The sequence below is a fragment of the Anser anser genome, assembly GCF_964211835.1.
Source record: "Anser anser genome assembly, chromosome: 10".
In the NCBI taxonomy this organism is placed as follows: domain Eukaryota; kingdom Metazoa; phylum Chordata; class Aves; order Anseriformes; family Anatidae; genus Anser; species Anser anser.
In genome coordinates this window covers 4,630,098-4,653,471 of record NC_139730.1, presented here as the reverse complement: position 1 = coordinate 4,653,471, position 23,374 = coordinate 4,630,098, and the positions used below count along the sequence as shown (strand labels likewise).

The 23,374-nt window shown below is 45.1% G+C and overlaps 1 protein-coding gene and 1 long non-coding RNA gene across 2 annotated transcripts in view; one reads left to right on the top strand and one right to left on the bottom strand.

The window, feature by feature from the left end:
* LOC310904695 overlaps positions 1-21,690 on the bottom strand; it is a 56,915-nt gene extending 35,225 nt beyond the window's left edge. Inside the window, exons 1-6 of the long non-coding RNA XR_014588551.1 lie at positions 20,361-21,690; positions 19,253-19,353; positions 9,743-9,794; positions 8,671-8,961; positions 5,687-5,904; positions 2-127 (exon numbers count right to left, since the gene is read on the bottom strand). This is a non-coding gene — a long non-coding RNA (uncharacterized lncRNA). The remainder of the gene's footprint in view (position 1; positions 128-5,686; positions 5,905-8,670; positions 8,962-9,742; positions 9,795-19,252; positions 19,354-20,360) is intronic.
* Positions 6,862-16,474, top strand: ARRDC4 (arrestin domain containing 4). Its single transcript, XM_083849791.1, has 8 exons — positions 6,862-7,443; positions 9,255-9,321; positions 9,606-9,753; positions 11,162-11,264; positions 11,968-12,224; positions 12,802-12,964; positions 13,509-13,663; positions 13,814-16,474. The coding sequence occupies exons 1-8, from the start codon at positions 7,092-7,094 to the stop codon at positions 13,868-13,870; spliced, it is 1,302 nt and encodes a 433-aa protein (XP_083705917.1). The 5' UTR covers positions 6,862-7,091; the 3' UTR covers positions 13,871-16,474.
* Positions 21,691-23,374: the final 1,684 nt, after the last annotated feature.

Genomic DNA, 23,374 nt, shown 5'->3' with positions numbered 1-23,374 from the left:
CCTTTAAGATGAAATTCAGTGTCTTTCTAGGCTACGTGCTCTGATCCAGTGTTTGTGACAGTCTTTGCTTGCATGCACATGAAGGGGGAGCGCGATGTGACTCCAATCATCCCGGTCTCCCCAGGGCCTGTGAAATGAATTGAGAGATTCAGATTCCCTTCCATAATGGGACACGCTCATAAAAGGTGCGGCTCTGCCCTAAGACAATAATTAGATTTCGTGCCCTGCAGCATCAGCTGGTTACCGGTAAATGTAAGAGGATTTTTTTCTCCCAGGTTTGTCAGTCAGCTTCCATCAGTGGGGGTGTTCTACCTGCCTTTTTGAAGGGGAGGCAGGAGCTCCATGTCCTCTCTTGTGGCACCAAGAATATGCTTACAGGTTCAAGGTTGTTTTGGTCACCAGGTTTTAGGGAAAGAAGGTGTTTCAGAGTACGCTTGGTTTTCTGCCTTCTGCCATCCAGGGCTGATTTCTTGGTAGGACCACATGGGGAAAACCCACCTCCCCAGACCTTACCAGTGACAATGCCGTGCTTACCTCCATTCCCTTCCTGTGCTAGGCACTCACAGTACACGATGAAGGAAACACTGGCTTGGCCTTTAAGTTTGATCTCAGGTACTCAAGGAAAACTTAGTAGCTTGTGCTATTGGGTAGGCTTGACTAGATGGACTGAACTCTGGGCAGTTCCTACAAAACTCCAAACCTTTCCTTGGTGTTACAAGGAAAAAGGTTCCATGTCATGGAACTCCAAGCTACTCCAGGGTTAGGAGGTAGAGTATCTGAATGTGTTTCTACAACACCCCTGACATCATCCTTTCTCTTGTAACATCCAACAGTCTGACATCAAGCATAAACACCTCGTGACACATGTATCTATTAAGGACGTGTGTGGGTCTACATGGCAAATCATGCTGAAAGAGCAGGAAAAGCCAAGTGACACTGTTGTAAGTTAAAGCATGCGTTCCCGTTAGCAGAGCTCAACTGTGATCCCAAGCTGCTTCTTGTCCTGCCGACCACTCGTGTTATCTCAGGCTGCCGACACCACTTCCCATCCATGGTAGCTCTTACCCTACATTCCCCCTTGGCATAAAGCATTCCATTATCTCCATTTTCTGCTGAAGTCATCCCTTTCCTAAGCCTGGGCACCAACCGCAGCAATCAGAAAGGGTGTTGTGAAAAAAATCTGCTTCGCACGAACACATCCTCAGTCGTTAATGGCTGCACTGCGGGACCACACTGAGAGCCACGGATAGCCTCAAGGGAGGCTTCTTCAGCCAGCCACCGTCCAGCAAACAGCACGCTGGGAACCGTCTTCTAGGCGCTGGATATGGCTTCTGTGTTTTTGCAGCGATATGAACCCACGTCATTGCTTGGTGCAAATTGCTAGGGCTGAGGAGTCACCACAACACACACATTCCTGTTTACAAGAGTGCTCTAACAAAAGATGAGTTCAGATCCAGACTTGCATTTCCCTTCAGCGTGAGGTACTCTGGTATGAGATTTGGGTTCATCTCAAGTTCAAGTTTTTTTCAAAGTATAAAAAAAAAAAATGCACTTTACAAGCCATCAAAACCCTCAAGTTACAGCCAACAGTAGGAAACAGCTAAAGCAGCACATAAATAAGAACACAAATTAGTTTGTTAATTCCCCTTTCACTTTCTGGTTATTCATTCCATCGAGCCTAAACACCAAACCGTGAACCGCACATGAATAATGCAGTTGCTGCTTCAGAGTTGGTTCAACAGGAGAAATCTGTATCCTCCCTCTTTGTCACATATTTATAGGAGTATTTCTGAACACCTTGCTTTGAAGTCAGAGTCACTGAAATGCAGAGGGGTACACTTTACAATTGTAGGAAGCTCTTCCTCCAGAGAAGCACTTCCAGAAGGCCACTCTAATCGTGCTGGCGCCAATAAGCCCTATAAATCCTTCTGTCCTCAGGGGACAGCAGGATGAAGGGATGTTCTAACCACATCCATTTTTCTCTTCTCATACTCCTTGCAGAGCCTGTAGTAGTTGTAAACATTCAAAGCCACCCTCAAGCAGCCCTATGCTGCCCCAAGAGTGCTGGGTTCAGATCCCTTTTATGTAAGGGAACCAGCCATAACAGATCCCGCAATCTGACCCATTACACAAATATCTAAGCAAACAACAGGTCACTCCAGTGTTTTCTTTACCTGTGCATGAAACAGCACGATGGTTGGTGACATGCCAGACTGCAGCCCCAGTGTGTTGGGCTAGGAACTGGGACAGAAATCCTTGTCCTGGGAGTCCCCCAAACTGTTCACCTGCCGGCGAGGGGGAACATGCTGGCGCTGTGCTGCCACTCAAGGAGGAGACAGTTCTTTGAAGTTTGCACAACTCTTCTCTAAGCCCAGCCCCTCGAACCAGGGATGAGATGCACTTCTCCCACATCCTGAAGGTAATGGCAGGAAGGGGCTACATGAGGCAAGCACCCAGTGCATGAGCCTGGACATGCTGGGTCTCAGCCACCACGAACGCAACCTACTCTGCCCCTTGGCCAGATTTCCAACCTTGGCCGTCCTCTAGTCACATATGATTTTCCATTTCCAGACGTAATCTTGTATTAAGTAAGACCAGTCTTTTGGCCTTCAAGGGGATTCTGCTTTGCCTGAAGGACTGTATGAAGAAACACCTACCAAGATAAAATGCACGCATTTATGGAGTCCTTGGCCAGCGTAGCAGTACTGGCTTTTCTAAATGTGCCACGTCCAGCCTGACTTAAAAATACACTCAGTGGTGTTAACGCTTTGGCAGTGGTGACATATCAGACTGTGCTTGCAGCAGCATTTGGAAAAGCATCTCTGGCTTCTTGCAATCTCCTATGTGTAAATGTCACTTAATTGTCTAAGAAAAATTTGGCTGACCTTTGAATTACTGGTAATAGAATAAAAGCAATAGAAGACTGTACGTGACAGTGAGTGTCACCAACACCCAGTTGTCACCTTCCTGTGCTGATTGGCAGCGCCACAGAGAATTCACACTCCATTCCAGGGCTGCGTTTTTGGCACAGCACTGATAAAGGAACTCACTGGTAAAAGGCCAGGAACTAGGAAATGAAAGGAACAGTCCCTCATCCTTCCCTGTCCTGACTCTTTAAACAAACCCAGAAAGAGGATTTCTGAATATCTGCAAAAAGGCCTTATGTTCTGAGGGCTTTTGTGGAACCTGAAAGAGCCCATAATACTTGCTTTCAGGTGTAGACATTGCTCTCTTCCATAACTGCTTTCTAATGCCTGTCAGACCCACAAAGGTGGTTGACTGTTTACAGATAGATGTCCAGGTACATGGGCAAACCCTCCTGACCATGCAGAACAAAGGTCAGTATGGGGTTTACTCACTGTTTTTGAGACCTGGGCCAGTATATATGGTTTAGACAACGGTTTACACAACCGTTGTTGAGGGCGTTTGTGAGACCCTCATTAAGGCAATGCCTTTCTCATGGCTCTCCCACTGAACTATACTGCGTGTAGTCACTAGTGGTGTCTGTCACGTTTGGTACTGGATAAGAAAGACACCCGAATGGATGTTATAGTACAGCCATCTCACATAAATCCACAGTTTGTAATGTAGCTGTTAGCAGACACTTCTCAAAGCCCTCTTCTAGGAGCAGAAATAACTGTTCGCTCTCTGAACTGCCAGGCTGTTGATTAAGATCAGAAAGGTTTAACTGGCAACCTCCTAGTGCTGGTGCATGACTCATGATTAGGAGTGTTGGCTCAGCGTAAGTAAGAAGTTGTCTTTAGTAGGAAGAGGACAGCAAATGCTGACCACGTTTTCCACTTCCTTCCCACTCACAGCTTGGATCCCTGAAAAATAAGAGATGTTCCTGGCAGAAGTCACTCTGGCTGAGACCACTTCTCCTCTTGTATCTTCCACAAAGTATGATTACTTATTAATCAGGCATCCTCCTCTGTGTGCAGACTTGGGATCCATACGATACCTTCAAAAATTCCTCTGCCAGGCTGAAGCCCTGATAGCCTATTTTCAGTGTGCGTACTGAGGTGATTTGCAACTAACGATTACATCTAGAAACTTAAGCTGCCAGATCCCTCTAAATTCAGTGATCTGACTACAAGAGTCAATTAACCATCAGAGCTAGGATATTACCAGCTGCTGCAGAAAGATGTTCTTCTAGTTCCTTCACCTTTACGATAAGAGCTGATCACAGCCTCATTGCTAGAGCTGATCACAGCTTTGAGGGCACGCTCAAGTGAGACCTTTCTTTCTGCATTCTTTACTCTTACATGAGAACTTGTGCATTAATTAGCTTGCTAAGGCAGCTAGTTCTTACGTAGTCCTGAATAAAGTGGCAAAATAAAAGAATAGAAAGGATAATCAAGCACTTGAATATCTCTTGCTCTTTCTCACATACACCCACACACATGCATCCAGTCACACACATACACCCATACTGTCTGAGTGTTCATCTGCTGTTCCTTCCTTCCTTCTGGCTTATCAGATACTAAAATAGTGATGTGGTAGTTTCCATCATTCATGCTATGACTTCACTGTGTCGGTCAGTTGAAACGTCTCATGCACAAGAAAGTATTCTCAAGAAGGGTGGATGAGAAAACAGTCAATCACTGCATGATAATTTCAACAAGGAAGTTTCGGTCTTTGAGTTGTGCTGAAAAAAGCCTATCAAAGGGGAAACAAACATCTGGAACAAGTAGCATCTGACTGTGACTGAATGTTCCTACTCTCTGAATCCTCTGTGATCTAATTGTTCAAGTCATACAAACTTCTAAACTCTCACTAATTCTGTGTTGTTGTTTTTTTATACACAATTGTCCACATTCACTCCTTTCCCTATCTAGCTCGTTTGCACTTGCAAAGAAATAACAGAAGGCAAAATTTGAATGGTCATGTAATACCTGTAAGAGAATTGTTTTTATACAGGATATAACTCATATGGGAAAAAATGGAGATGTGGAATTTCGATTTTTTACCTCTTATATTCATAATACTTTCAAAATCAGTTACAAGAAATTGCATACATTGTACATAAGCAAATTTAGCAAATAAATAGTCTGCGTGCATATCTGTCCAAGCACATTCTGTTGGCTTGCTACAAAACTAACCTGACACTTGTTAATATATGGAAAAAGGTTTATATGGAACAAGACAATCAAGCAGTGTTAGTTTAATTAACTAAAAATACCAAAGATAGCAATATGTTAATATACCTCTGTTCCCAAATATGATAAAAACATTTGTTAGTTCCTGTGAAAACTAATTCAGAAAGCACAAAGGAACTTGAATATCCAAAAATTGTTTAAATACTCAATGAATCATCACAGCATTTTTTTCTTTAGTTACATAATTCTTCACCATGAGCTGGGAAACCTGTGGCCAACAGTCCAGATAAAGTCCGTGAATTCAGCCCATCTGGAATCACGTTACTTTTCCCCACGTTATTACTGATTAACGCTGAGGTGTGCGTTAACACGTAGCCAATGAAAGGTGTTCCAAAGGCCTACGTGGCTCTCAGCAAGGCCAAGTTCTTCATCTCAGAAGTAATTCTGAACATGAGCGTACGTTTCAGGGGACCGGATATCACAGAGGTATGCCACGAATCCTGAGGAACCCTGAGGTTATCACGTCAGGTAGTTAAAAGCCGAGGCTCTGAGTGTGGAGGCCATTTTTTACTAATTCCGGTAATTACCTGAGTCAGCAGGGAAGCACCAGGCTGCTCCTTTCCAGTGCTCACGAGGGATAGAAAAATGCAGGAAGCAGCAGCTGCTGGAAGCGTCGGGCACGCGGGTGACTCGGGCAGGGCAATGCCTCCTTGTCAGCGAGGGGAACGCAGCAGGTCGTTCCCCGCACACGCCTTCAGGGAGAGGCCCTGCTGCAGACTCAGGCGATGACAAAGTGTGACACTTCCTGAACAAAATTAACTTCAGCAACCCTCCGGTGCAGGCACACCGTTTGGTTTTGTAACGCGTATCAGGCTGGCCATGGCTCAGAGCCGCACGGCCACCAGGCTGCTGGGTCCGGCCCTGTTCCCCTATGGACACAGACAGCCTTCCCGCTCTTCCTACAGGCACCGGGGGCTTTCCTAAATTTGTACTGCTAAGAATTGGGAATAACCAGCCTTGCTTTTATGCTTGTGGGCTGATTTGTCAAGTGTGATCTGCAGAGTTTGTACGGAAAGGCTTCGGCCGTGCTGCTGAGGCCTAGCGGCACACGGCCCTGCATGGCCGCTTCGCACCCCGAAGGCACGAGCTCCCCAGCGGGGCACCCGCTGGTGACGGAGCGGAGGGAATCCAGCAGGTGCGTGTACAGCAAGGGCAGGGCACAGCCTCCCTGAGGTAAACTGAGGGGGTACCACCACGTCGCCAATCTTTGCTTTATTTTGTATTCCGTGAGTCCCACCGCCCGCGGGGCGAGGCTGAGCCTGATGGCAACGCAACGCCTGCCCCGAGCTCCTGCCCCTGGCCCTGCTGACAGGAACGGAGGCCCGCTGATGGCCTTGGGCCTCCCTCAGGCCTCCAGCCCCCAGCCTCCATTCCCTAGTCCTCAACCCCAAGCCTCTGTCCCCGGCCCCCAATCTCCAGCCTCCACCCCCATTCCCCTATCCCCATTCCCCTATCCCCATTCCCCTGTCCCCAGTCCCCAACCCTCACCCCTCACCCAGCCCCCCCCCCGCCCAGGAGGCCCCCCCCCCGCCCAGGAGGCCCCTCCCCGCGCCCGCCCTCACCCCTCCCCGCGGCCTGTCCCGGCCCCTCCCCGCCTGTTTACCCACGGGCCGCGCACGTGGCGGCCTCGCCCCGCCATTGGCCTCCCCTCCGCTGCCCTGCAGCCTCCCCGCCAATCGGCGCTCTGTCCACGCGCCTCCTCCCCCCACCCCATTGGCTGGAGGGCGGCGATCACGCCGCGTGACGCGCGCCCCTCCGCCGAAACCAAGCGGGGGGCGAGCGAACGGCGAGGCGGGGAGCCGCGGGGCGACCAATCGGAGCCGGGCGGCAGGGGCGGGGCTCGGCGCTGCGGGCTCCGGCGGAGCCGGGCGGGTTTTAAAGGCACCGACGGCGGCGGCCGCGGCCTGCCCGGGGGGGAGCCGGGGCGCCAAGATGGCGGCGGCCGGCTGCGGGCCCGGCGGCGGGGCGGTGCGGGCGCTGGCCCTGGTGCTGCAGGACGAGGCGCGGCCGGGCGGCGGCGGCTACTGCAGCGGGGACACGGTGCGCGGCCGGGTGCTGCTGGAGCTGGCGGGGCCGCTGGCGCTCCGCGGGCTGCGCCTGGAGGCCGCGGGCCGGGCCCGGGTGGCGTGGGGCGAGGCGGCGGCGGCGGGCGGCGGCGGAGGAGGAGGAGGAGCGGCCCCCGGGGGAGCCTGCGGGGCGGCGGCAGGGCCGGTGGGGCCGCGAAGGGAGGCGGAGGTGCGGTACCTGGACGTCCGGCAGAGCCTGCTGCGGGAGCCGCGCGGAGGTGAGGGGATTGGGGGGCGGGAGAGGGGGTGAGGGGGCAGCTTTGCCCCCTGGGGGGGCCGGGAGGCGGCTGGGGGGGGGCACAGAGGTGCGGGGAGCAGCCCCCGGGGCGGCCGCAGCCCGCAGTGTATGCGAGGAGAGGGCTCGGCCCGGTTTGGTCGAGTCCTGAGGCTCGGGCAGGGTGGTTTGGGCAGGCGGGATGGCAGGGCGAGGGAGGGGTTTTAAGGTAAAAGGGGAGAGGTTTAGGTTAGAGGTGAGGAGAAAATCCTTCGCTTTGTGGGTGGTCAGGCGCTGGGACAGGCTGCCCAGAGAAGCTGTGGGTGCCCCATCCCTGGAGGTGGTCGGCAGCAGGTTACGTGAGGCCCTGAGCTAGTGGGTGGTGTCCCTGCCCATGGCGGGGGCTTGGAGGCCCCATCCAGCCCGAGTCGTTCTCTGATGACTGCTGCACCGTGAGCAACAGGTCCAGAAACACAGCCTGCAGTTTTCACTTGGTTTGTTATGTTGGTCTCCTACATAATGTGTCCCGCAGGGGTTAGCTCTTCACAAATTACCTTAGGCACCTAAGCGTGCCTCATGTGCTGTAAGCAGCACCTGAAGTCACCAGTGAAAGACTCTGCAAGCAGCCAGCTCGCTTTTGGAATGACTTAAGAGGAACACCTTTAACAATCACGCAAACGCTGCAGCATTAGGGCAGTACTGAAGAATTAAAGGAAAACGGTATTTCATCATGTAATGGTGAAATACTTCTCACGCCTATCTGTAGGAAAAGTAACTATTAGGCCTTAAATCTCCACTACAGTAGGCCCTCTAAAAATGTATTATGATTATGTATATTAGTAATAAAAATAGTAATGCTGGCCTTAAATTGCAGCTTTTTAGTACAGAAGGTAGCTGAGTTGTTAACTGAATAAGTAGATCAGCTGCTGTCATAGAATTATAGGATCATTTCGGTTGGAAAAGACCCTAAATATCATCAAGTACAGCCATCAACGTGGCACAACCAAGTCCCCAGCTAAACCATTTCCCTAGGTGCCAAATCCGTGCTTCTCTTAAATACCGCTAGGGATGGCGACTCTGTCGCTTCCCTGGGCAGCTGATTTCGGTGCCTGACCAACCTTTCTCTGAAGAAATTCTTTGTGATAACCAATCTAAACCTATCCTGGCACAACTTGGGGCAATTTCCTCATATCCTATCACTCTTTCTCTGAGAAAAGAGACCAACACCCACCTTGCTGTAACCTCCCGTTCAGGGGGTTACAGGTAGAGAGCGATGAAGTCTCCCCTCAGCCTCCTCTTCAGACTCAGCAGCCCCAGTTCCAGCAGCCGTTCCTCGTATGTCTTGTTTTCTAGTCCCTTCTCCAGTTTCACCGCTCTTCTCAAATGCGTCCCAGCAAACCAGTATCTTCCTTGTAGTGGGGTGCCCACAACGAGCACTGAACGTAGTACTCAAAGTGCGGTCTCACCAGTGCCGAGTACAGAGGGACAATCACTTCCCTAAATCACTTCCTTTATCACAGTCCTGTTAAAAAGAAAAAGAAACATAATGCTTTCCAGAAGCCATTTTGGATTAGAAATTGGCCAGCATCCTGAACTGAAACTCAAGGTCTCAGTGCTTCCTTGATTTTTTTTCATTGAAATCACACCACAGAATAAATAAAATGTGGGCTCCCATCCAGAACCCACTGGGATCAGTAAAAAGTTTCTTCTAGTCCCTTGCATCTGGGTGCTTTCAGTCATAAATAATTTATAAAAGCCTCTGCTTTGTTCTATTTATGGAATAACTAAAATATACTATTGGTTTTTATTCTGCAGGTGAGGAAAGCTTAGTTCTTTTAGATGGAAGACATGAATTTCCCTTCAGCTTTCAACTCCCACAAGAGTAAGTTAAATAATGCAACCTGAAGGGACTGTGCTGGACGCTGCTTGTTGTGGAAAACGAACTCTGTGTAATTTGGCTCAAGTTTTTTAATATCAAACCGATAGTTCAGCTTTATATATTTGTCTTAATCAACCACCACGTAGATTGGCCTTGTTTGTTACAGTTTCCCTAAAGCCTTAAAAGTACAAGAAGTAAATTGGTAAACACTTGTATATACAGGAACTGTTTGTCTTTGCAACTGTGTTACAAACTGATGGTAATGGTTTTATGACTGCTTGTTTCAGGCCTCTGGTGACCTCTTTCACTGGGAAGTATGGCAGTATTCAGTACTATGTGAAAGCAATTCTGGAAAGACCTGCAGCACCTGATCAAAGTGTACAGACAGAGCTTCAGGTCATTAGCCATATCGACGTCAACTCACCAGCTTTATTGGTAAGAAGGTCCTCCACTCCCCCTTCCTACCTTAAGGCCACCTGCAAAAATTAAAATTAATTTAAAAATGAACAGTTACCATCCAGCCATCTAGCCATTTTCATGTTATTCTGGAGTGTCATTTTCTGACTTCTGAAAGCATATAAGCTCCCTAAGCTTTTCTCTATAAATAGATGATCTTAGGTTGTGTGAATAGCAAACAGAGTGGCTTTTTTTTTTTAATACCATTGATTACAACCCTGATGGCTTAGGTGCTCTTGCCAAAAAGTTATGCAGGCTTCAAATGCATAAATAAGGCTTAATAATAATAATGCATGAGCATGAAGTAGTTACTCTTACCAGAGCCACTACATTCATAGGGCTGCAGTGTCCTAAACTCGTCAATAATAGTAGGTTGAGGAACAGTAATTATAGAAGAGTATTAATCATGCCCAGCCTGTCATTTATGCTCTGGCCATTATGTTACGTATCCTTCCATTTTGCATGTCGTTTTCTAACATTAAGTGTGTGCACGCAGCTGCTTCGGAGATCTTTTCAGTTATTTCCTTATGACAGATTTGGCCACATTAAACCATTGAGCTTCTAATAATCACTGGAAATACTGTAGAGTAATAAGAAAGATCGGGCATTAAGTAATGAGAAAATAGGCTAGATAGAAGCTAATGAGCTGGATTCTTTTATCTCAACCCATATTATGAAAATAATATAAAATTATACCTTGCACTTTCATGATAGCAACTGGATCTAAATGGTTATTCATTTAAATATGAATAAGTAATTTCTATTTTATTTAAAATGCTAGGATAATTTTAACATTTCATCATGATGTGAGCGTAGTTAGATGTTTTGAGCACTCTTTTTTCCTCTTTATTGGCTCACATTTTAATCTCTCTTGATCTAGAACTTACGGAAGTGTTTTGGCAGTGACATTTGTAAGCAGATTGTAGTCCTTATATTCAGCAACACGTTACGAGTGTGAAGGCAGCGTATGTAGTTACTGCAAGGACAGCGTTGAGTTGACCACGGGTTATTGCATAGGAGAGGGCAATGGGTCATCTAGTGAGCAGTGTCTGTTTTCGTGGATTACCAGACTACCACCAAAAAAGTGCAAAACTACACAAATTTGAGACATCATGATTATAGCAACTGGGGGCAGTGCCCAGTAAATGATTTTAAGTATCTTGAATCCTGGCTGCCATTTAAAAACAGTCGTGTGTTCAAATAGCTAAAATTTGTTTCCATTTTACATGGTGGCAAAATGCCAGTTCCATTGCATAGTACAAAGTTTATCAAATCCAAGTGGATTTCAGAATTAATTTCAATAATTGATGTGCATTAATATTAAACTGCAAGTGATTGATAACTTTATGCCATAAAATGAAAAAAAAACAACTCCTCTATTTTATAGACACCTGTTCTAAGAAGTCAGGAGAAGATGGTTGGTTGTTGGTTTTTCACCTCTGGGCCAGTGTCTCTGAGTGCCAAAATTGAGAGGAAGGGATACTGTAATGGTAAGAGGAGTTGTCTTCACCCTTCAAGATGTGAATATTAAACATCTAATAGGATTTTTCATCTCTGTAAAGCCAACACTTTATAGTTGAAAGAATAGCTGTGCTAAGGAGGTAATAAAGATCTATATGAATTCGTCTAAGAAAAATTGTCTAAGCCCACCCCTCGCTCCCCCCTCATGAATATAAAGAGAAAGGAAGTCCTGTTAGACAGTAATCTCGTGGAAAAGCCATGTACATCTGAATGTGAAGAACAAGATGCTTTTAGTGGGGATAAAATTGTAATTGGGGATATAGTTTATTTTTAATGTCCCATTTGTGTAGGTTTACACTTCTGTAAGAATGAGCTTTAGCAGCTTCTTTGGCATCTTGATAACATCAGATAGATTGAGGAAATGAAATATTCTGGAATTGAGTTAGCACTACATAAAAGGAAGACTGGTGCGTAATTTGCAAATAAAGCTTTTATAGCTTGTTCATGTTATGCTTAATGTTTCAAAATGAATGAATCATTGTTTATACATAAAATGTAGTAGGTGGCTATAATTCTGCCTGAATACCACTCTGCAAAGAAACTAGCTTGAGGAAACTAACAAGTATTGTTCTCATAACATTGCGGATGATGTACGTGCTGCATAACATGCTTTGATATTCCCAAAGAAAAGCTGGTAAATACCAATTATTTATTGATTTTTTTGTTTTTAAGGGGAAGCCATACCAATCTATGCAGAAATTGAGAATTGCTCTTCCCGCTTGATTGTTCCTAAAGCTGCCATTTTCCAAACACAAACTTACCTGGCCAGCGGGAAGACAAAAAGTTTCCGTCAGATGGTTGCCAATGTGCGAGGAAACCATATTGCCTCGGGGAGTACAGATACCTGGAATGGGAAAACTCTGAAAATCCCACCTGTGTCCCCCTCTATCCTTGACTGCTGTATTATTCGAGTAGAATATTCATTAGCTGTAAGTATGCATTTTCATTACAAATATGTAACTCCTGTGTAACTCTTGAATACTAAATTAATTTGGGAGTAGAAGAACTTTCTTACTGAGCAGCTTTTACATTTTGAATTTGGGAATGACAATAAATACCAATAAATATCATATACGGGAGAGAGACTGAAGATACTGAGGAGACTCTGAAATTGAAGGATAGGAATGATGGGGAAAATAAGCTGCTGCTTCCTCAAACATTTTCTAGTTCTGTGCCTGCAGAGGGTATTACGGGGAAAGTATTTCAAACTGAGTGGGATCTTCTGGTCATTCTCATCAGAAGTGGGAAGGTAGGACTGAAAGTCAAATGCAAAATTACTTTTGTGAACATGTTTAGTACTTTTCCTAATGTCACCTAGACAAGGTGTAGAAAGAAGGAAATGGCCAAAAAAATAACTAAAGCTGTCAGAGTATTCGCTAAACATACCTGTGATGAGGAAACTCCTAATTTTTAAACAACCTGATGCATTGGCAGAATTGTAGCTTCCAGGAGCATCAATGTGGTCTAATGCTGTCTCTTTCTCTTCTGTTTTCTGTTGTCACACAGGTGTACATTCATATTCCTGGTGCTAAGAAATTGATGATTGAAATGCCTCTAGTGATTGGCACTATTCCATGTATTAGCTTTTCAAGCAGAAACTCCAGCATTACCAGCCAGTTTAGCGTGGATATGAGTTGGCTGGCGTTAACCCTACCAGAACACCCTGAAGGTAACATGTATTGAACTTTACATAAGACAACATAGTACTGTTTACAACAGAAAGATAGCAGTGGCAGTTCAAGGACTAGATCAATAAAGGATGTAGATAGTTAAAGTATGACTCAGGAGAAGTGAGGCACACAAATCTAACTCAAAATCCACAAGTATTGGTAAGGATACCCTGCTCCAGCCTTCCCTAAGCCTCCACCTCTATCTGACTTGCAACTGAATCTTGAAATAACTAACCTCTGATTGTGAGAATTCTACGTTGGCAGTAGGCACCTTAAAGTTACTTAATGAGTGTATCTTGATACAATATAGGTTTGTTGCTGGAGTAGCCCTAAACGCATCTGTAGTATGTCTGCAGAATCACTTATGCTTACTAAAAAGAAAGTTCTAGATAGAATATTTATGAATATAGTGCACTTCATACAATTTGACGCTGTACAGTGTTTAATAAACAGGACCTTGTGCTCTTGGAAACTGTAATGCATATACTGTCTGGCTGTGAGTGAATACTTCCAAATTTGACAGTAGTATCTCTTGTGTTTCAGCACCACCAAATTATGCTGATGTAGTGTCTGAGGAAGAGTTTTCCAGACATGTTCCTGCTTATCCACCACCAATCGACTGTGAGGAACAGTTGTGTTGTCCTGTGTTTGCTTACATACAAGAGTTCCGGTTTCAGCCTCCACCTCTTTATTCAGAGGTAAAAAAATAAACAACAAAAAGGTTTCAAAAAAAAAGCTTTTTGAAAAGCCCCTGCTGAATCTTAAGTGTGTTTACTGTCAGATGGCCAAAAAAAGATGTTCCAAAGTGCAAGAATTATAGGCAGTAATTGTTGACATTCTCTCTGTAGGTTGATCCACATCCAACTGATGTAGAAGAAGTTCAGCCTGTTTCATTCATGCTTTGAAGAGGATTTGTGATGAATGTCTTACCTTTCTGCTGCTTCAGCTGACAGTGCAACTAAAAAGGAGACAGTTTTCTTCCTCAAGACTGAAGTTTGTGTACAAAAAAGGCAAAAGAAAATGGAGACGGAGGTATGAGCACGTTTGGTGATGGAGGAGAATCTTCTGGATTAGTCTGCACAAAGGATGTTGTAGGAGCAATTATGATTGGGGTACATGAGAAGTACTGGAAAATACTGAATGTGTTCTAAAAAGTGAATGTACTGCGTAAAGTGCACAGTGGAAATGTAAGGATCTTCTGAAGAGAAAGAGAATTAATACTTTGTCACTCTGGAAGAATTCAAGTAATGATGTTCAGAACTTTGTAGTAGAACAGAACGTAGGGTAAGAAAATATTTCCAAAAGATTGCCCAGGATTGCCCAGAGCTCAAGGGGCTTCAGCTTCACACTATCTGCATCCAAGAACGGAACGCTACTAAAATGTGGAGCAAAATCTTCACTTTAGCTTAACTTTGTTTCATGAGAGCCTGCCCTTTTAACTGTCAAGTGTTAATTTTTTCATCATTTATACTGATTCTAAAGATATCATGGATGACAGAATAACTGTTACGCAATATTAAGAAGGCAACCATTTACTGAATGAAAGATACAAATCTGTAAAAAGAAAACTGAACTTTGATACAAGCTTATGCACTATGCTCTCTTTCAAGGGGTTTCTTAAGGGAATTATTCTGGCCTCTTCTACTGTGTAGTTCTTTTTCTGCGTCTTGCGTCTATGGATGGCATGATAAGGGGAAGCATGGCAAGGGAAGATCCTTCTGCCAACAGGTGTACTAAGCAAAATGGACAACACTTAATTTATTCAGAAGCCTTTATAAACCTACCTCTGTTTTGGAAATTCACTTATTTTCAGAGCTGAGACTCAAGAAAAAAAAAAGTCTTGTTAAAGCTTCAACATACTTCAAGATTCTAAAAGGGACCCTAAATGGTTTCTGTGGTTAGTGAATGAGATTGGAGGCATAGGGAGAAGCATAAATATACCCAGAATAGATACAGCTTGTAACTGAAGTGGAAGCAGACATCAGGGGAACAAAATCCTCTGATAATGGCACAACGCTTCTCATTACTCCTGCATTTTTGTCTATGGATCTATTGTCAGGGGCTGCACTGGTCATTTGCTATCCATATTGTTTTTTGTGTTTCCTTGTTTGTTTATGCTGTTTAATTTTGTTTTGGTGCAATATTCTAATGTTTTCTTCCTCAGGTCACTTAGAACAGTGAGTTTGTTGCTGCTAAGAATGAAGGCACATGATTTTACTTGGCCCTTTGCTGCCTTCATTTAAAGTAGAATGTTTGCTTCCTGCCAAGCATCAGTTGGAATAAGTAACCCGCCACGAACAGATCACTTAAAGGAGCAGAAACACAGCATTCTTAATATGCATGTTTACAGTCAAGTCTTTATACAACAGGGGATCTTGAACTGTTAGAATTACTCCATGTGTCTTACAGAAAGGTTTGGGGTTAAAACCCAGTGCTTCACGTGGTTAAAACATTATACTTTCAGATAACTACGAGAACAGTAATAGTTTCCTTCATTTCATCCATAACTGCAGTTTTTAAAAGTTTGAATGCTTTTTTTATGAAATCTGTCTTCATTCAAGAAGCAGGGATTTTTTCTACAGGCATATATGGATATATATTTTTAGTCTTCTTTTGGTATGACTTCCTTACATTGTTTAATTTCTAGCACTTCACCTCAAGTCACTTTTACATCAGTGTAAAAGACATGCTGATGGAGATTCACATTTCTAAACTGCAGTTACTTTTTTTCATTTGCAAATTTAAGTATTGTCATCTATAGCAAATGCAGCTTTAACCAAAAGTTGAGTGCATGTTTTATAAAGGACATTATAAAAATGAGTATTTCTCCACTTAAGTCTCAAGATGTAGCTCCTTAGGCCTTTTTATTTAAGTGATGGCAAGTCCATATAATCAATGCAGGATTTACATCACCTGGGAAAGGGAACTAGCATAATGTCCTTAAACAGATACCATTATGGCTACTTGAAAAACACTATGGCTGTGTATTAATTTGCATGTTAACAATTCAAAATACTAGCTTAAGGAAAATTAGGTGCTTTTTTTTGACTTTAATACCTGATAGGTGATGTGTGCTACCTGGCTAGTTGTTTGGTATAAACATGGTCAAGCAAACAAAAGCATGAAGGGTAAAGATGTGCTTTTTTTTTCTTTGAATTGTTTTTCATTATTTGCAGATAAACTGTGGCCTTAGATTGTTTGCTGCAAAAAAATAAAAAAACTGTGTTTCTGAGGAAGCACACACAGTCCTTCAAAGGGGGGTTGAAAACAAGATCAAATTCTGCTCTCTGACACTTGGCTTAGTGCAGAAACTGGTCCTTTAAATACTGTTTGCACAACAATAAGTTCAATATGCAGGGGGGTTGTTTTGATAACTTAACTGTGAAACAGTTGAAAAGAGACAAAAGAAAAAAATGCTGTTAAACTTTAACATATGGGAACATGATTGTATTTTGTACTAATGTATGAGCCCTGTGGGCTCTTTTTTGTTAATAAAAGTGTAAAACCTGCATAGTGCTGTTTGGTGTGGTTTCAGTGTCTGTAAGACAAATAGCTGTGCTGTCTGGAACTACCTCTATTCTGCTAACTTTGAACACCTGTAGGTCTCCTACTTCTCTGAGCCAGAAACTTTGCCTTCATCTGTCACTGCTTTACCAAACAGCAACTGGAACAAACTTTTCAAACATGGCCTGCTCTCATAGCTATTATGCAATAATACAAGACTAATAGTGTATATCTTACCCTTAATTATGCAGGATGCATGATGTAAGTGTTTGGGGTGTTTTTGAAAGGAAAAACTCATATTATTACTACATAGTTTGTGTTTCCTTTTGGAGAAAATTGTTTACTCAGTGAGTTTGGGGATCTTCAAAACAAAAAACTTGAGTGTGGTAGTGCATAACCAGAGTACTGACTAAACGAGTAGCTCCTATCATGGGGAAACAAGATGACAAATTGCGTTGAATGATACTGATCTGATGTATAGTACACCTAAGCCATAAATGAGATGATGAAATCACTGACGGGTTCCTGCTTCCCAAGGGTTTGAACAACAAAACAATTCTCGTCCTATTTCTACTTCTGAGGGAAGACAACGAACCACTCCTTCAAACCTTCAAAATTCTAGGGGAAGATGATATTCAGGGTCACCAGACCAAACATAACATAGCACTAAGTTCACAGTAGCAATTCTACTTCATCCACTGCTAAGTTTTATAGGGGACTATTTCCCTTGACACGCTGTAATTGTCTATTAAAAGGGTTAGTGCTTAAACAGGTAGTTAGTTAATGATGTGCTCTTCCATACAAGGGTAGAGGAGATGCTGCAGGCTTGTGCTTGCAGCTCAGGCACTTCTGATATTTGAATGGAAACGCATACTTCACATACAGAGTAAGAGAGCTCACTTAACTCCCGAACTGGGGCATATTCCAAACTCTTAAAATAGCATGTTCCATTACTTCACCGTCCAATTTGAACATCCGAAGAGAACATCTAGCTCCTCCTGTTAAGTCTGTATTACAGATCTCAATTAAGAAGTCTGGGGAGAGCACAGCTGCCAGCCAAAGTTGATTTGAAGATAATCAATTGCCCTATGACTTTCCCACCCAAATAAGCAGAAAATGCCTACTTTACAGTAAAATTCGGCTGCTTTTCAGTGCCCTCTTTGGAGGCAGTGAATGAGCACAGGGACCTAAAAAGAGCCTTTCAGACTGCTGCATTTTCCTAAAGCTGATTATATAATATCTTAACATCAATAGGGATAGTACAGGCTACTGTGTAAAGTAGATTCTCTAAAGAACTAATTAGGTCTGCGATGAGCCTGGTCATTTGCTTCTAATACTCAAATTTTACACATATGTAGCATAGATGGGATGACAGTCTTGCTCTAAATTATGTAGTGTTCGTCATTTTTACTCATGATTAATACAAAATGATATTACACAAAAGTTGTACTGCAGCATCATTTCATTACTGGCATTTTAAGACAACTGACCAAAAGTAAGTCAAAAAATGGAAAGCAGTTTGACATGGAATGCAAAATGGTAATTCAAGTGGGACTTCACTAGAGTAGCTGCTTATGCCAGCAATGTGCTGTGGGTTGTCTTAGTTACACAGGACAGACTCTATCTGATTAAGTACAACTGTATTACTGATAAATCTCTGAGCACCCATCCCTTCAAAAGAAAAGAGGAAATCCTTCTTAGTTTTGGCTTACAACCAACCATCTGGCTGCCTGTAGGGTGAGGAGAACATGAAATGCAAGGTGAAAGTAGGAGCAAGTGCTGGTGCTTGACAGACACCTACAACTAGATTTCCTCAAATCATCTGATGCACGCAGACAAGCCCCAAATGATTTCATACAAATGCACGTGATATTTGCTCTGTCAATTAATGACAGTTGTTTTTTTGTTATTTGTGGTTTCAAGTAACAACTGTGGTCAGATTAAGGGTTGGATGCCTAAGTAAGCGTCATGTAAGGCAGATTTTTAGGTATTTACCACTCAGCAAATGTTACAGCCTAATACAAAGCATCACCCAAGCACTGAACCAGCCTTTCTGCTTTGCTTTTAGCTGTATTCAGCACCCCAGCCTTCTAATGGACACCTTTCCCCTACTCCCATCTCCAGCAAAACTGCTCACTGGCACTTTGCTTGTAATGCAAGTTTCAGCTGCAAGCCTCTGTACGCTCACAGAGATGGGGAGAGCAGCATAAGGGCATTTCTAGTCGTATAAATAGAAGGGGGACAGAGTTTAAACTGGTAAGCAGCTGTCCGTTGTGAGGCTGTGGGATGGAAACTGGGTGAGTGGGGAGGAATGGGAAGGAGAAGCTGTCAGTGTCAGGCAGAGGACACTGGTGAAGCAGTGAGCAGTCCTCTGGGAGGGGATTTCACCTGAACACCAAAAACAGCCAATCTCCCCTGGGGCCTGGAGTTTTACTGGCAAGACTTGGTATCAGACATGGTGACACACAATGTGCTCAGACAGGATGCAGACACGTAGGCTAAACCCAGCCAAATAGTTTTGGCTATAAAAAGCTCTCTGTTGTTTTACAGTGCCTTGGAACAGCATCAGTTTCCCGATAAACCAGATATTGGGCACACAGAGAGATGCTTGACACTGACTTCCAGAGAGAACAGAAGGTGGGTGTACCTGCATTTCGGTACCCTGATGTGCAATACTTAACTACACACACAAAGGCCTTTTGAAAAAATGAGGAGCACATCTTGCATAAACAGAGACTTCTCACAAACCAACTTATCAGATATAACACTATTCACAACCTGACCTTCTGTCGTAGGCATCTTCCAGTCAGAACTTGCGGTGCCTGTACGTCGTGAACAGCGGGACCTCAGCTTCGGGGAAACACGAACACACACCTCTTCAGCCCTGGTTCAGGGAAAATGAAAGAACAGATATAAGAGCTGTCGGTGGGAATTGAAGAATAGTCAAGCCAATAATAATAATAATAATTTTGACTGCAAGGTCTTAAACAGGATTGTTGCACACCCAGAAAGAGCCCAGGGCTATGTATAGGCCGGTCCTATTTGATGTCACGTCTCGAATCAGGTTGTGTCAGTCACAACGGGTCAGACCACAGCGTGAGAAGAAAGTGATTCTTACTGCTGAACTAATTAAATTAATCAATGCACAAAAGAGATCACAACTGACAAAAAGTTAAATTTTCATTTAAATAATTTAAACCCTGAAGTGCTTTTATCATATATCTTAATATGATATGACCAATGCATTAGCCTAAACAGATAAGAAAGATACTAAAACAGAAAATAGTCTGTGGTCTTGAGTGGTAAACGAGAGCAGAAAGGGAAAAGCATCTGCTGATCTGACAGTCTCACACTACAGCATCCTGGGGGAGGAAACAAGTGTCGGAGAGGCTTTAGTATCCACACAGACATACGAAGTCTTGCACGCTGTGTCCAAGGGGTACCACTTGCCCCAGCAGTGGCATTTGGTATCATGATATCTGCCCCTCACTCTGAGATCCTAGAGCAGGTTGGCCTGATCCATTACCTGCAATTCAGCGATCAGACCTGCTCAGCACACAGGAGCAAGGTCAGGATGAGAAGCCATACCTCAAAAGGGCCCTGCCAAGGTGCAGCCAGCCCTGCGGTTCCTCTCCCATCGCTGTGCTGTTGGCTGCAAGGAGGCGAGCACGGCAGGGGCGAAGATTCGGGACGTCTGTTGGCACAAGGTGGTAAACAGAGAGGCCCCCAGGAAGGGCAACTTTGCAGGCTTTTTCTCAAGCGATCCCACCTGCCATCGCTGGGACAGGACTTTACGCTCCTCTAAACAAATTAACAATTCATTTCCAGCCCTGACATGAAGATTAACCCTGCCAATTAATTCCTTAATCTCTTGCTGCTGACAAGACTCACAGTTGCCATGCGGATGCTTGTCCACCGGGGCCTGAAGCAGGGATGCTCTGTTAGTTACCGCTGCGTCCAGGGTATGGCGTAGCCGATATTCAAACACACTCCGACTACACGAAGCAGGGCCGTATCTCACACCTCACCAATGCGCCCGCCAACACCTGATGGATTCCCTGAAAACAGCACGGATCTGAGTGACTGGGGCAGCTCTCGCGTACAGGAAACACGTTGACCCGTACAGGTCACTGAGCCATGACGTAGCTGTGCGGCTACGGAAAATGCTTCTTGGTCATTTCTAACACAATAGCGTTACAAGTTGAACAGGACAGAAAGTTTTTGTTTCAGATGACTTGAAGAAATACTCAAACTTTCTCTTTCTGTCTACAATAAGCAAAATCTTGCTTTTTGGCTCGCTGCTGGAGGGAGAAGGAGCAGCCTTCTGCAAGCAGTTAGGAACTGGAGGTGTGATCTGCACCCACAGGAGCTGGGACGTGCGTGAAACACAACAGAGAGGGAAAGTGATACTCAGCCACCTTGAGGGCTTTCTGGAAACCAGCTAGGACAAATTGGGTCAATTTTCCTTTGTTTCTCTAGGTTTTGCCATATATAATTAAGAAGACACTGTCTATTAAGGTGTTTTGTGAAGTTAACTAATACTCAGTAAAATCTATGAATAGTATTGAATTAAAGGCTACAAAACATCTCTGGACATACAAAGCAGGAAATTGCAGGTGTATAAAGTAAGCAAGCAACACAAAAAAAACAATTTAGTGCCTGTTCCAACTAGTCGGGCGGGTGGAACAAGGGAAGGTATTGCAAGGAGCAGTATGGGTTGTATAAACATGCAGCGTAAGTGGTGTTTACAGAGCTGTGCGGGGAGGCAGGCAGTACGGTGCACTGGACGGGACTCTGCTCCGTGCAGAACTTACGTAACATCTGGTTTGGGGTTGGGGTTTTGTTGTTGTTGTTGTTTCACACATTTGGGTTTAATGCTCAATTACGTACTGACCTCCCTTAGCCCAGGAGAGGCCGAGGTCACCCTGGTGCAATAGCAGGCCGGGCAGAGTGCAAAATAAAGTTTGAGTTTCCCTGCAGATCTCTGTCCACCTGCTCCTGGCAAACCTGGAGAAACATCTGCTGTCTGATTTGTGAAAGGGGAAACCATATTTGATGCAAAAATTGCATCCACCTGATTGGGGCAGCCAGTCTAACAGCTCCACTGGTGACTATTTCAGGTGTCATTCGAGAGGGGTATTGATTCTTCAGCAGAGCCTTTATTTAAGGCATGTGGCAAAACCAAGCAAGATCTGAGGACTGAAAAAGTCAGAAGGACAGATCGCTACTCACTTAGTGGAGTCATCTTCAATGACACTGCCAGCGTCAATGCCGATGTCACGGGAGAACGTAGTCTTTGTTTCCTCAGGCTTTATTTCTAGAGGATTTGTCAGAAGAACAAAAAGCTTGCATCACCTTCTGCAAGGCTGCTGCCTGAAACGTGGCGGTTTCGTGCAGGACTCCTAAGCCGTCCTCGTTGATTCTTGGCGGTGTTTCCTTCACGAAGCCACGTGGTACCGATTCTCACTAGGATGTGGAGCTGGTGGTGTTGGAGGGGTTAATTTGCTGCTCTCTACAGGATCATTTGGCAGTTCCTCCTTTTCTGAAGTCTTCACGCTTTCTTCTAGGAACTCATACTATAAATAGCTCTTGGATGGGTGCCAGGTATGTATTTTTTTTCCCGACACTGCACTATCAAACGTGTCATACAACAGAGAGTACTGGCATGAGGGAAAAGGATGTAATCCTTCGGCTACGCACTGCAGGAGCTGGTAGGGAAGCCCCAGCAGTGGCAAGAGCACCATCCTTCACTCCTGCACACAATTTACGCTTCCAATTATTTACCAAATGCAACTTTTCCAAAGCCACACCAGATACTGCCAGAGCTCAGAGTTCTGCTGAAGCCATGCAGGTACATTTTGTGCCCCGGGCTCAGAAGAGCCGATACATCACCCCCAAAAGCCTTGGTGCGCATTGCAGCTGGATCCCCCTGCCCCACTCCAACCCCTGCCTCTAGCACAGAGCAGCTCCACGTGAATCCACCTCCCACTGCTGTGCTGATCCTCCTTGACCAGCAACCACGGCAGTCATTTACATCTCCCATCATTAAGCCTTCTGTTTGATCACAGCCAGGCAGCCCTTCTGTGGAGCTGGCAAACATTTACAATCCAGGCATGTTGGGAGAACAACTTGAAGGCTATTTAGGGAGGATTCCTGTGCCTGTAAGAGTTCACAGTTCAAGGGGATCCCCGCCTCTGCCTGCAACCCACGCTGCTGGATACACAAGAAAACCTTGCTTTGGGAGGGGAGGAGAAAGGCAGGAGAGAGAACAGCCTGGCCAGAAGGTCAGCGACATCAGCCTTGGCCTGGGATGTTTTCATTTAACGCAGGATGGCATTTGGGGATGGGCCAGGCTTGGTTCTCTACCATCCCCTGCCCCTCTCTCCATTCATTTACGGTGGTGCCACTTCGCCTGAGCGCAAACCACGGCCCACGGCCCCGGCAGCAGCCAGTCCTCCCTCCCACGCCTTCAATCCCATTTCACAGCTCCCTTCTCCCCAAACAGCTGCACGCCAGCCACTGCTCTTGCCTACGTCACAGCTACAAACCCCGAGTGAAAGAGCAGCTATTCTCTTGCCAGCCCTCAGCTGTTCAGTCCTTCCCTTCCTCCCTGCACCGAAATGTATTGCTCTTAGATCCCTGCACAGAGCAGGGGGCGGCAAACGAGCAGGATGCAGGCAGGGAACAAGGCTTCCTGTGCTCGCAGCACAAGCACTCGCTGTCACAGCTCTCCGTGCCAGCTCTACGCGTTTGAGCCAACGGCTGAATGAAATTAATAAGGCTGGGTCCCAGCCCCTGCTACGCTAAGTGAGAAGCAATCTTGCCATGGCTGGCACGCGTTCCTGGCTCGACGGCAGCCAGGGCTGGCAGGAGGCATCGCGGGACGCCAGGAGATGCCCCTGTTC